Here is a 14,262-nt window from a genome sequence, read left to right as displayed (position 1 = left end):
TGCTCCCCGGGAGGTCAGCGGGGGGCTTGGGCTGGGCGCAGTGGGTCAGACCGGGCTCCTTCCTGGGCGCCCTCTTTCAGTCTGTCAGCAGACACAGTCCCCTGCACCAACACTGGGAGCAACGATTCCGCCCGGCTCCGTCCAGTAACGTCCCTGGGGCAGCAGTGGCTGCTGCTCCCGTCCCGGCCACGTCCTGCCAGGCCACGGCGTCAGCTGCCGCTGTGACCGCTGGAGCTGCAAGCGCCCAGTGGGACCGGCTGGAATGTGGGGCGTGGGAAGGAGGCGCTGGGATGGGCCAGGCAGCTCTTCCCTGGCCCCAGGCTCCCTCCTCCCTGCACATAAAAGGCTCCTGGCTAGCAGGGAGAGGAGAAGGTGGGAAGAAGACGAGTGCAGCGGCCACTGCAGAGACCAGCCCCAGCCATGGGGAGAGCTGCCCGGAAATGGCTCGTCCCGCTGCTCTGTCTAGCAGTAACGGTCTGTCAGGCTCAGGACACCTGCCCAGGTGAGGGACAGACAATCCCTGTTCACAGCTGCATTTCAGCCTCTGCTCCCTGCCCAGCTGGGCCCTGCAGAACTGGGAACTGGGCAGCAGTTCTGTGGTGCTTTGCCTGCTCGCGGTGCCATGTAACAGCTTCTTTGTACAAAACTACTTGGTACAATCTAACCTGTGTGGCAGAAGTGCACAGCACAGACTGGAGGGGTGCAAAAAACAGGCGCGGTTTTTGCAGATTATTTGGTGCAAATCTCTTTTTCTCCAGTTAGAGACCTCAAAAAATAATCATGGCCGTCGCACTGTGCCAACGATCAGCTGATCCAGCACAACACGGTAGTCTAGACCCCGATCGGTCGACTGGGGAAGCCTTTGCTGACCGATCCCTTATGCTTCGAGAAAGGCTTCCCCACAATCTATGGCAGAATGCGCTAGGTTAGGAGGCAGTTTCTATATCACAGAAAATATTAATCCTCTCACATTTTGCTTGCCTCAAGTATTTCCAGTGTCCCTGTATTTCTCCACTGATGTCTCCATAGATAATTTTATATTTCACAAGGCGTATAATATAGGGAGGGCTCTGTTGGATTAAATTATATTCAATTGTTAAAAATGTCTTATCTGGACTCATAGCGATTTTCAAATTAATTTACCTTTGGACATTTTCTTCCCTGAACAGCAGCTCCTTGTTTTTCTCTGTGTCTCATTCTGCTTTTGTGTCTCTGCAGTTAATTTCTCATGAACTAGTCCAATGCCACATCGGCTGGGTTGCAAATTCTGCCCAGGCTTGTGGACATCAAAATTAACTCTGAAGTGATTTCTTTCAAACACAAGTTCTGAATAACTGCTTTTGAACTTTGGCTTTTACTGTAACGTAAAACCAAGATTAGCAGGAATGAGCCAACGTGCGGTATCAGAGCATTGTCACAAATGCGTAACTGGCGGGAATGGTGGGTTTATTGTGCGTGGAGGAAAGAAAAGGCAGCAACTATCCAGGCTTTTGTTTGCTGGGTTTCTCCCACTGGGTTTCTGCAGAACGTTTCTGATCCAGAGATCCGAACAACCACTGATTACGGGTTCGTTTCTTTCCCCAGAGGTGAGCTTAGTGGGCCTCAACGGTAGCAACAAATTCTTCATTCTCCAAGGTTGCAAAGGAATTCCAGGCACTGTGGGGCCCAGAGGAGACCCAGGAGCTCCAGGAGTAAGAGGTGTGTTCCTGGCACTGAAGGGAGTAAGTCGTGGATGGTGCTGATGTAAATGGGAATTATTGTTGCGTTGTGTACAGACATGGCAAGGCGCCCACATGCTGTGGTGGGCGATCGACGTTTCAGAATAACCAGGTTCTGAAAGATTCTCCATTCCCTTCGGAGGGTCTGACTGGCAACCAAGCCCCCTGGTTCTTTCCTCATCTCTGTCACTGCTTTGCTGTATGACCTTAGTCAAGTCACTTCCTTTGAGCCTCATTGTTCTCCTCTGTACAATGGGAATAACTATCCTTTGCTTCCCAGAGGTTTTGAGAGGCTCGTTTCAATGCTCTGAGAACTTTGCATGAAGGACTAGAGAAGAGTACAACGTGATTAGTATCACGAGCCATGGCACGTTGAATGGGTGCATGTAAGCATGATTGTTTACCAGCTTTGATTCCCACACTACAGCAAGATGTGCTTGTCCCACTGACTTCAATGGCCTTCCATGCAAACATCCCTGCTAGGGGATCCTGATGTGAGAGCAGGTGTCAGGGGGCCGGATGCAGATACGTTGTTTGAATTTCGACATGGATGGGTCATTGCAATTTGAGCCCAGGGGGCAGGGGGATTCACACACTCAGTAATCAGGATTCAGTCAGTTTTCTGTGTTTGCAGGAGAACAGGGAAGCCAGGGGATCCCTGGAAAAGTGGGACGAACCGGCTCAAAAGGTAAAGTAAAAAGGGCAAAAGAGCTTTGTTTTCCTATTATGTGACCTAAAAAGAGGAAATTTGTTTTGAATAAAATATTTAATTAGCGCTCTTTATCAAACACCAGTGCGTATAATATCTGGGCTCCAAAGCCACCCTGGCTTCCCTTCCCTCTATTTGACATCAAAGGGTTTATTATTCCACCACAACTTCTGTTCTGCTCCACAGCCGAGATTGGGGAATCTCTGACCAGCCTTTCCTGTTTTATCTTTTGTTCAACCAGGAGAAAGAGGTGCTGCTGGCCCCCCTGGACTGACAGGTGAGAGTCCTGCGATGGTTCTTCTCGCTGCGGAGCCAGGCACCCTGTGGTGGTGTTCACGGTGACAGAGGACTTGAGACCTACAGTCTCCCTGCGCTGTTTCGTTGGACTCTTTTCCCTTCCAGCTTCTTGAAAGCAAAAGCTGAAATGGAATCGGTGCCAGTTGAACAAGATGTGTCCTCGTGTCTTTCCCTAATTGTCAAATAAAAAAAAGCGGTCTTCCAGAATGAAGAGTTGGAACATTTCAAAACGGTGAATGAAATATTAGCTGGAAAATTGTCACCGAGCTCCAATTACAATGTCCAATATGTCACAACGTCCTTCGCAGGCACAGGAAATAGGTCCCACTGCAGAGTAGTTGACAAAGCCTAAGCCTGTTTCAGTTCAGCCAGTGCAGAAGACGAGATGAACACAGTACTGCCAACCCCAGATGATTGAATATCTTGTTCAAAAGCTTCAGAGGGGGAGCCGAGGGAGCCCGTAACAGGAAAAACTTCAATAGTCTGGCAGCACCTTAAAGATTAACAAAACCTGTAGATGGGATCACGAGCTTTCGTGGGCACAGCCCACTTCTTCAGATGACCAGAGTGTTGGAAGTCCAGATCCAAGAATAAATAAGGGAAGGTGGGAAGGGGCGAGAAGGAAAAAAAATGGAGGGGAGGAAGAAAATAGAGACAGCGAGTAGATAAGCTACAGAGGGATAGCTGAGTTATTCTGTCACAGGAAAGACTTAAAAAACAGCCCCCAAAAAGGGGCTACTAGACTATTCGTTGTTTTTAAAGTTTTTCCTGAATATCCTGCATCAGGTTCACACAAAATGAGGAGACTGGTTTAAATCGTGATGCTATGGACAAATAATATTCCTGGTGTTCTTTTCATTTGCTTTCTCCGTTTTCAGTGTCCATCTTTGATAATATTTGATAATAAAGGGTTTATTATTCCAACACAACTTCTGTTCTGCTCCACAACCAAAATCGGGGAATCTCTGACCAGCCTTTCCTATTTTATCTTTTGTTCGTCCAGGAGAAAGAGGTGCTGCTGGCCCCCCTGGACTGAAAGGTGAGAGTCCTGCCATGGTTCTTCTCCTCTGTGTCTCCCTTGAACAGCCCAATGACAATGAAAATGATGTTCTGAAATGGACAGTTGGAAACATTTTTCTGCTTTGCTGAAAGTTTCTGACAAAACATATTTTGTTGAGTAAAATATTAGCTGGAAAATTTTCCCCGGTTCTAATTATAATCTCTGATGCTCTATGTCATAAGGTCCCATGCAGTCATGGGAAATAGGCCCAAAATGCAGTGTAGACATAGCCAAAGCCTATTTCAGTTCCGCCAGTGCAGAAGGAAAGATACATGCATGTTGCCAAGCCCTAATAACTGACTATCTTGAGTCAGATTCACAAAAAATCAGGGGACTGCTCTTAGAATCATGATATTATGGACAGATAATAGACTTGGTTTTCTTTTGATTTGCTTTCTGATTTCAGTGTTTAGGTTCTACCAGGGTCACATTTTGAAGCATCCTCCGCTGCTTCAAGGGCTAGAAAACAGCTTTTCCTTTAAGAACGAAGGCTGTAATGATCTCAGACCCATATGGTCCCAGCATGTCGGGCTTTCAGGAAAACAATAATTATCATGAAACTCGTGACAAAACCGTATGAGTCGGCAACACTGTAAATGCATCACCTGAGGCCCACAAAACCAACATTAACAGATTGCTCAGAGTGTAAGGGGTGCATGGCTTTCTCCTAGCCCCGTGCACAATTACACCCACGTGATTGCTGTGGTGAGAGGTTGAATTATGCAGGTGGCATCTAGGCAAAACACGGATTTTACACTGAGTTCTATTTTTAGGAAGTCAAGGAGCCCCGGGGGACCCTGGACCCGCTGGAATACCCGGTGAGACCCTCCGCACTCTCCCTTGTACTGTGCGCATCATTGCAGTTTCATTTCTTCAGCTTGAGGAGCTCTCGTCTTGGCTAGTTATCACGTCCACAGTATCAAGCTCACTGATTGTTCTGTGAGATTTGGGCTTTACAAAGGGAGAAATAGCCCTGCCTGCAGAAACAGGTGCCATCCATGTTTTGTAACATCCAAACCAACGCTAGGCAGAGCACCCTCGGTGTTAAAGAGAACAGCTGAAATGTAAGTGAAATCTTTAGATCTGGATGTGTATCCTGGAGAAGGTTACTGTCTCCTACCTCCCTTGTATTTCCAATGTACTGAGACTATGAATCACAAGAAATGGATTGTATTTAGATGTCCGGTTAAAGGAACTACCTTTTATTTATCAGGACTTTAATGGATATTCTCCCATTGACACTTGGATTTTTTTTAAATACATTGAATCAAATTCACAGCTAGCGTAATCATATGCAACTCCCCTGACTTCCTTTGCATTGCTCCTATGAACTGACCGATAATTAATTAAGTTTGTTAAAAACCAATTTTTAGCAATGCAAGAAGGAGCCTCATGAGAAGATTACAAAACAGTGTTGGCTATATAATGCGAGCCGTATTGATGGCTCAGGTTAGAAGACTCAGAGCCCAGTTGTGTGTGATTCCATTTCCACTTGTTTTTTATTTATAAGCCTTTTCAGCATAACTACTACTTCGCTATCCCGGCAGTCACTGTAGCCAACTGCATAGTTTAGAAGACAAAAGATAATTTTCTGGATACATTTAACTTTCCATTGTGTTTCTTTTCATGTCCAGCGGAGGCAGACCTCTATAAAATGCAGTGTCAGAAAGGTGAGAATTTCTTTTGTCCCTAAATGTTGTCTCATTCCATCCAGAGAAGTGAACATGAAAACGCATTGGCATCAGACGTATTCAAAAAAAACCCCACATCTCTGCTTGACCCATTTTCTTATTCTCAGACGATCAGCAAAGAGATTTCAGACTATAAAAATGAGTGCAGTTATAGTTAAGAAGTGGCCTGTGAATTTATGTGGAGACATGTCTCAAATGATCCGTGCACTGGCAAACTGTTTCTTGAGTATTCCTGGGAGGATCTGACATTCTTTGGGGGAAAACGGTCACCCGAGTGACATGATAACTTGAAGCCCTTCTGGCTCAAACATGGATTTCAAATGGCTGTACGGGCATTTGCAGTTTAACTCCTTGTGCACATTTCAATTCCCATGAGTTTTCAAGGTGTTCTCACAAGGAACATGTCGGGTTGGGCACATGTTGTGTCTGCAGGGAGCAGGAAAAGTCTAGCTATGTACATATGCTGCTGCTCTGCTGGTTCTCCAACGCTGGAACACAGAGAGACCACAATCTACTTCACAGGACATTACCCAGTTCCCATACACTGCTGTGTGGGGGAGACAGGGGAGACAGGGCCGGCTCGAGCCATTCATGCTCCCCAGGCAGCAGGCACATGACACATGCGCGGCTCCGCCCCTGGGCGCATAACGCATGCACAGCCCTACCCCCCGGTGCACCTTACAGCTGCAATCAGGTGCACGGTGCCTGATTGCAGCTCTAAGGGGTGCCACGCGGCCCACGGTCCCGTGCACACAGCACCTCTTGTAACTGCCATCAGGTGTCCCCATACGTAGCTGCCTGGCTAGCCCCCTTAATCCAGCCCTGGGAGGAGAGGAAAAGTTTCTTTTCCAGTTAGACTAGGGTGCTGTGCCTTCAGTTTGCTTCGCTCGCCAACCCCTTCTCCCTGGAGGCTTTCACAGCCAAAGAACCTGATCAGGTAATTCTGTCACACGCAGGAAAACTTTTTTATATTTAGAGAGATGATTCTGCAATTGATTTGGCCCTCAGTGTGCAGAAAGCAGCCTTTGAATCCTGCTCCGAGCAGAGTCAAACAACCAATTACAAATTGCAATTCCTTTTCACCCAGGAGCAAAGAGCTGCCAGGAGCTGTTAGCCAGAGGGAACCACATGAGCGGCTGGTACACCATCTACCCCCGACAGTGTTATGCCATGACCGTGCTGTGTGACATGGACACGGATGGTGGAGGATGGATTGTAAGAACACCGCATAATGAAGCTCACTGGATATTTTTTCTTGAACAACCACCAATTTCCAGGCCCGGGATGGAAGGTGCCCTTAGCCAGGGCGCTGTAGCTCGGAGAAAAGAACGAGGGCACAGACTCTGATTCTGTGAGCTCACCCCGCTTAGCTGAACAAAACCACGGACACTCTGCGGGCCCTGCTAACCCTCCCCAAAGTCTCCAGACACCTGGGCAGTGGGCACAAGGGGTTTCATGGAGGGAGCCTGGAGCCTTAGAACCAAAAGACCCCGTCTGAGGGGACATTTGTCACTGGTACGACACAGGTCCCCGGATTCCCCCTTCTGGCTGTTCTCTGCCCGGCTCCCAGAGCCTCCTCAATAGAGGCTGGAACCAGGATTCCTGCTTCCTTCCACGCTAGTCACAGGCCAGCGGCATCGGCTGCTGCATCGCTCTGGCAGCTTGTGCCTGAGTGGAGAGAGCGTTCTAGGGAGCCGAGGCGACAAAGGGTTTGACCCCTGTATATACGTCCCACTGACACTCTGCTGTGCCTGTGACTGTCCCAGGAGAGCCTCAGGAACCCGATGAAGATCAGGGCCCCATGGTGCCGGGGGCTGGGCAAGACGGACCGAGAGACAGTCCCTGTCCTCAAGAGTTGTACACTTCGGAGCACGTGGCCCTTTTTTGCTGCCAAGCTACACTGTGATCCTCCGGACAAGCCCTCTGCGCTAGTCCCCTCAGGCTGAACTGGAGCTGACACTGTCCGTCTCCCCAACGCTTTGCTGCCTTGGGGTTTCCAGTCTCACGCTCTGTGTGGGAGGGTGACAAAGTGGGGTTTCCAGCTAAGAGTCTCCCGTTGCCCTGCAGGTGTTCCAGAGACGGGCGGACGGCTCCGTGGATTTTTACCAGGACTGGAAGTCGTACAAGACGGGATTCGGCAGCCAGCTGTCAGAATTCTGGCTGGGGAACGACAACATCCACCTGCTGACGTCCCAAGGTAAAGACATCAGTGATGCTTCCTTTCCCTAACATCCCCCCACGCAGTCACAAGAATCAGTGGGTGAAATTTTGTGATGCATGTGAGGCAGGCGATCAAACGAGATGGCCATAATGGTGCCTACAAAGTGGGGCCTGGATTGAGCTTCAAGCCTTGAGTGGCTATAAAAACCATCCATAACAGTAATAAATAAGTTTGCTGTAAACTGTTCTCTGAAGGACCCCACGAGCTGCGTGTTGATCTCAGAGATTTTGACGACAACAATCAATATGCCAACTTTGCGTCATTCAAAATTGCAGGCGAGTCTGGCAACTATAAGCTGACCCTTGGATCCTTTCTAGGAGGCACAGCAGGTAGGTTCCAGGAGGGTCCTTTATGGCGGGTGGCAGATGGAAACGTGGAAAGCCAAAGGGACGCAGGATACTCGGTGGCAGAAGCAAATGGCAATGTGCCGGGTGGAAGTGATGTCTCTCAGGAAACACCAGTTATTCTGCTGCTGAGCCAGCGTAGGAGACACACCGGATCTAGGGACAACAACATGTATCGCGTAATATCAGCCCCCGGCCTAGTGAAAGCAGAATTATGTGCAGAGGTGGGCACAGCTACTGCTGGTTACTTTCCTAAACTGGATCTTAATACCCCCGAGAAACGTTTGGATTAAACAGAGTAGTGGCACCAGAGGTGGTATACGTCACTGAGGGTATGTCTACACTTCAGCACTAATGCGAACTAACTTAATTTGAGTTAGTTAATTTGAACTAAGCTAATTCGAATTAGTGCATCTAGACCTAAAAACTAATTCGAATTAGCATTTTCCTAATTCGAAATAGCACGTCCACATTAAGTGGACCCTGAATCGAAGTTAAGGCTGGCCGGAACCAGTGCCGGCAGGGCATCAGCTTAGGACTTAGAGTGTGGAGCTGCTGCCTCAGGCTAGCCGAGGGCTGTACTTTAAGGGACCCGACCCCCCCCCACCCTGGACAGACAGTTCTCAGGGTTCCCCGCTTGCTTGTCTACCTCGATGAGGGATAGCTAAGTGGTCCTGTCTTGGAGTGCCCTGAGTGCCCGCACTCGGCACGTCACAGCACTCGGCCATCAGCCCGGCTGCACTTGCCACAGGCTGCCATCTAGGAGGGTCAATCAGGGGACTGTCAGGATGCAGGAGGCCCTGCAGGAGAGCTTCCACCCCGAGGAGCCCGCAGAGCCACCCAGTCCTCCCCATTTGATATGCGATCAGTCCTGGGACTGGTTCTGGGAAATTTAGCAACCACCTGCAGGATTGCCAGACTGGCTGTGGCAACTCAACTGTAAACGTGAAAAATAAGAGATTCTCTCGCCTGGCTTGTCTCTGTACAAACCTATAATAAAGAAATGCAATTGTTTCCACAGGGGATTCCCTCTCCGAACACAACGGCATGATGTTTTCAACCCATGATCATGACGTCGATATTTCTCCATATAACTGCGCTGTAACCTTTAAGGGGGGCTGGTGGTACAAGAATTGTCACCAATCCAACCTGAATGGGTTATACTTCAAAGGAACCAATGAAACTCATGCTGATGGGGTGAACTGGCCTTCTGGCAAAGGGTTCAGTTACTCCTACAAGATGTCTGAGATGAAAATTAGGCCTGTGTAACCGATCAGGGAGTTAGTTACCATGATTATACTTAGCTCTTCTATAGTAATAATAGGCTTGTGATAATAACCATTTATCTGGAGATGACACTACAGACCTTCTCGTTAGGCGCCAGCCCGTGGGTGCATGTGGAACCCACCCCCCTAGCGTGATCACTGTCCCACGGAGCGGCACTTAGACCACTCCCAGCGAGAGGGAAGAACAAGGGAGCTCTACAGCCAAAGCCAGTGCAGTGCAGCAGGACTAGAACGGATTAAAAACGATAAAAATGGTTTTGTGGAGAAAAATTGAATGTCGAAGTTATTTTCATTTCACATGGTTCTATAGTGACTCGTCTTTGCTTTTGGGGTTGTTCTTTTTTTCAATTTTAGGAGATTTTTTAACTATTCCTCTCCTTGCTAGAAAGTATCAGAAAATGCTATTTTCTTTTCTCATTTCCCAAAAATGTAGCTTTCTATAAAGAAAAAATATGGTCATTATCACGTCAATATTTTCAGCGATTGCTCAATAAAATATTTTATGATTTATTCCCTGCCAAGCAATACATGGCGATGTCAGTGATAATTCACGGAAATGTCCCTGTGCTTTTAAAACTCTGTTTGCCCACAGAAAATCTCTCAGTTTGCAAACTGCCGGCCATGGCTGTCTCGGCCCTGTCTCCTTTCCCGGCCGGCTCTCTGCTGTCTGGTGATTCCATTCCTGGCAGCTCCTAGCACTGCCACGCCCTTCTTCCGGGGCTGCGCCACTCGGTACCTGCAGATGCTGCATCCGCCGCTAGGAACCTTCCCCTGGGTGGATAAAGCAAAGGCGGATGGAGGGTTGCCCCATTTCACATTGGTTTGTGCCCACAAGACTGGTCTGCAGCGCTCACGCCCGAGGGCCCGGCCCTGCATTGTTACATGGGGGGCAGAGGCCCCCGGGTTGGAGGGGACGTTCGTTGTCTGGCTCCCGGGGGCGCACGAGGGGGCGCGACCTCGGCCAGCAGTGTCCTGGCTGCGGAAGGGGCCAGTCTGACCATGTGGTGCCAAGGAGCGCGCAGAGCAATCTCAGGCCAGGCCGAGACTAGAAAGTCCCAGGACTGAGCCCGAGCCTGCAGGGCCTTGTGGGGCAGGACTGGCCGCCCCTCCCTCGCCCGGGGCTCTGGTGCCCGGGGAAGGTCGAACGGTCACAAGGCCCACGCCCAAATCCCTCCCACTCCACGTGCCCGTAGCCGGGGAACAAGCCGAGGGGCCCGAAGAAGCTTTAAATTCGTTCTTGCCACTGCGCCGCCTGCTCGGCTCCCGTCTCTCCCCGGGGCTCCAGCCGAGCCCAGGCCCTGCCCTCTGCTCCCACCGGCCCAGGCCCCGCCCCAGCAACAGTCCGCACCCGCTGTGGCAGCAGAGCCGGCGTCCGCTTGCTTGCCTACCTCGCTGAGGGACAGCAGAGCATTTGTGTCTCTGCGTGCTCCGGTTGTCCTCAGTCGGGACACCACAGCACTCTGCAGCATGGAGCCGGAGCTGCCCCTGGGCACTCTGGTGCTTCTCGTGAACATGTTGATACGAGCCTGGCTGCACTTTCTGCAGGCTGCCATCCAGGATGTCCATCAGGGGGCTGTCAGTATCCAGGAGGCCCTGAGGGAGAGCTTCCACCCTGAGGAGCACTAAGAGCCTCCCTGGTCTGCCCCACTGGGGGCTTGTGCCTCGTTCCTCCCTCACAGGCCTAACCCCCCTTCCTAATGTCAAATAAAATACACGTATTTTCATGAACACAAACTCTCTTTATTTAAAAAAACTGGGGAGGGGGGACGAAACTGGTGGGACTGGGAAAAGGAGGCGGGAGAGGGGAGAAAAGAGGGTAGGAGAGGGGAGGGGGAAACCTGGGAGGAGGGAGGTGGAAGGGGAAAGCAACAGGAAGAAGGGGGAGGGGAAGCTCAGGGCTCAGGTTTGGGGGTCTTGCCGGACCAACTTGATTTTCATGCGAACATGCTCCTGGGTTTGCATGTGGCCTTTGGTGGCCAGGCTGGCAGCTATCCTGCCATAGACGGCCACGTTACGCCATCTAGTGCGGAGATCATAGACGTTGGGGGCATCCCCCCTAAACTTAAGTAAGGTCCACCCTAATCTCCACCCTGAACCAGGAAGGCGCCCACCTTGTCCAGGCCCTGGCAGGATCCTGGGATCTGGCAGACTGCTCCTGGGGGGCGGCGGAGGGCTGGCTGCCAGTGGCTTGCTGGCTCCTGTTTTGGGGCCACTGGGTCAGGGGCAGTGACTGCTGGCTCTGGGCTGGCTGGCTTGGAGCTGGCACAGGAACTGTGGCAGGAGTCTACCCCTTTAAGGGCTCCGGGGAGGGGTGGGAGGAAGAGGAGTGTTCTTGTTTGAGGCTGGAGTGGCCACCAGGGCACCCTGGGAAGGCTGGAGGCCCCCATTTCGAAATAAGTGTCCACACAGCTCTTATTTCGAATTAGCTATTTCGAATTTGGCGTTATTCCTTGTAGAATGAGGTTTACCAAATTCAAAATAAGTGCTCCACTATTTCGAATTTATTTTGAAATAGCGGTTTGGCTGTGTAGATGCTAGTAACGTTCATTCGAAATAACGGCTGTTATTTCAAATTAACCTTGATGTGTAGACATACCCTAAAAGGGCATCATAAGGAGGAGGGAGAAAACGTGTTCTTCTTGGCCACTGAGGGTAGGACAAGAAGCAATGGGCTTCAACTGCAGTAAGGGCGGTTTAGGTTGGACATTAGGAAAAACTTCCTAACTGGCAGGGTGGTTAGACACTGCAATATATTGCCTAGAGAGGTTGTGGAATCTCCATTACTGGAGATACTTAAGAGCAGGTTAGATGGACAGCTGTCAGGGAGGGTCTAGACGGTGCTTGTTCCCGCCGTGAGGGCAGGGGCCTGGACTCAATGACCCCCTCAAAGTCCCTTCCGGTTCCAGTGTTCTGGGATTCTACTACGGCATCTGTGTGGGCAACCCGGGCACCCAAAGATTCAAACACGTTGCCTCCCCTTTACCGTACGCTAAGGGGGAGAGACTAGACGAGTGCTCTATGGGACGCTGCCGACGTGAGCCCACAAACACCTGCTGCAGAGTTTTGGACCCAGGGGACGCCGTTAGCAGAGCCCAGAATGGAAAGCGGCCCACGGTGCCTCGCTCTGGGAGTCGATGGGGCTGCGCTACTTCGGACGGCATTCGATTCTTCCCCGCAGTGAGGACACGCACATTCAACTTGGCGCCGTTGGGTGCTAGGAAACCAACCGTATTGGATTCCACCTTCTCTCGTAGTGTAGACGTGCCCGCCCATACAGTCTCACCATAAGCCGTAGCCTCAGCAAATTCTATCCACTTCCTGTCTGAGGCTGCACAATTCTTTATTAAATCAGTATGACATGCACTACGTCTCAAATCCACCTGTTTCTACTACAGTTGTCTCAAACGTTCTGGACAATGTGTCCCTTCCCTCCTCTCCCACCTGCACTCTCTGTATCCGCCCCAGGGCTTGGCGTGTCTCCATGGAATGGAGGTGTTTTATTCCCTTTCACTATCTCAAAGTTTATCAATTCCCTCTGATCTTTTACTGCCATGCTAGGACACATGTACCAAGAGAAGGAACGCGTTCCCCCATTCGAAAATTTCAGATGGACCTTTTCATTCTCCATGGTCCCTGTGTTTTGTTCCAATTTTTAACACCAATCCCTGAAACAACATAGGCCCCGCTCAGCTCCCCCATTAGAGGCTGTTCACTCCCCGGGGCCCTCGGTCTTTTCCAACTTTTAACACCAATCCCTGAAACAACATTGGCCCGAGCACCAGTCTGCAGCTTGTCGGTTGTGACAGTCCCACTAGTGTCTAAGGAATCGTCATTCACCTGCCCCTTCCTCCTCAGGGACAGCTGCCAGAGAGCGTCCGGCTCCCTTCTTGCATTACTGCACAAGCAAAGGGTTTGCTTCCCCTTGCGGAGTCGCTGACCCTGGGTGCGGACGGGGGCGCAACGATTGTCTTTCCCACTGACACTGCAGTGCTCTCCGAACGCTGGGCACCCTCCAGGCCACGTTCCCACCACATCTTGAGCAGTCCCCAACGTTTTCCCGACAAACTCTTGAGCTTTGCTTCTCCGTGCATCTTTCCTCCTTTGTCTGCTGTTCCCCTGACTGGCTGCTTGCCAGGTTTGTGCCACCGCCCAGTGTGGCAGGATCCCCTTTGCTTCCACCGTTTCCACGGGGTTGTGTGATTTCTGCTGCCAGGCCCAGTCTCACGGCGGTAGCCAGACTGAGAGCCATGTCTTCCCATAGCCCCTGGGCGGCTTTGGAGCGCTGGTGCCACGTACAAACCACAACAGCCCAGTGGGAAGTGTCCTCGCGCTTCCCCAGCACAAAGAGAGGGACCATCAGACCAGCAGCTGCCTCCCGCTGCGCAGACTGGAATCCCGCAGACACGCCTGCACCGAAGCAAAGGCACCACGGCAGTGATCTGCCGTCTGGAGCCTCTGCCAGGCTGCAGTCCCTGAATGCCCCACGTGCGTATGGAAAAAGCAGCTGTGCTGTATCGGCAGATACAGCCTGGGCATGCGCCATTGGCCTTGACTGTTTCTCTGACACGGGCACACGTAGCACTGCCGGCACTGGGACACCAGCTCCTTCCTCCCCTCCCCTCTCCATTTCTCGTGGCCGGCCAGGCTGTAAGGGCTGGGGGCAGCGAGGGCTGGAGGCTGGAGCCAGACCCATGCGGATGGGAAATCAGGCGCACGTTGTGAACGGTGAGCGGGGTCAGCCCCGGAGCCATTGGCCAAGGGAGGGGCCGACTCCCCGCCACCGACTGTGGTACCGCGACGACTGGCTGCTCCTCGGCAAGATCTGCTCTGGGGTCATTCTGGGGCGCGCTGGGGCCTGTGAGGCACAGGGGGGCAGACCAGAGGGGCACAGTGGTCCCTTGGTCTTGGAGCCCATCCACCCGCTGCTGTCGGCGCC

The 14,262-nt window shown here is 51.3% G+C and overlaps 1 protein-coding gene across 1 annotated transcript; it reads left to right on the top strand.

The window, feature by feature from the left end:
- The first annotated feature begins 366 nt into the window (after nucleotides 1-366).
- Nucleotides 367-9,831, top strand: LOC142819375 (ficolin-2-like). The gene is made up of 10 exons (XM_075905978.1): nucleotides 367-502; nucleotides 1,585-1,698; nucleotides 2,353-2,406; nucleotides 3,728-3,763; nucleotides 4,558-4,602; nucleotides 5,419-5,454; nucleotides 6,563-6,690; nucleotides 7,543-7,672; nucleotides 7,891-8,025; nucleotides 9,062-9,831. Exons 1-10 carry the CDS (start codon nucleotides 421-423, stop codon nucleotides 9,307-9,309), a joined length of 1,008 nt encoding a protein of 335 aa, XP_075762093.1. The 5' UTR covers nucleotides 367-420; the 3' UTR covers nucleotides 9,310-9,831.
- The last annotated feature ends 4,431 nt before the right edge of the window (nucleotides 9,832-14,262 follow it).

Source organism: Pelodiscus sinensis, chromosome 22 (assembly GCF_049634645.1).
Source record: "Pelodiscus sinensis isolate JC-2024 chromosome 22, ASM4963464v1, whole genome shotgun sequence".
In the NCBI taxonomy this organism is placed as follows: Eukaryota; Metazoa; Chordata; order Testudines; family Trionychidae; genus Pelodiscus; species Pelodiscus sinensis.
The sequence above is the reverse complement of the archived record's forward strand: the minus strand, read 5'-3'. Positions and strand labels throughout refer to the sequence as shown.

Coding starts and splice junctions, on each gene's coding strand:
- LOC142819375 (XM_075905978.1), top strand. CDS start 421: ATGGGGAGAGCTGCCCGGAAATGGCTCGTCCCGCTGCTCTGTCTAGCA. Junction 1,699..2,352: donor AGGAGCTCCAGGAGTAAGAG/GTGTGTTCCTGG, acceptor CTGTGTTTGCAG/GAGAACAGGGAAGCCAGGGG. Junction 2,407..3,727: donor GGGACGAACCGGCTCAAAAG/GTAAAGTAAAAA, acceptor TTGTTCGTCCAG/GAGAAAGAGGTGCTGCTGGC.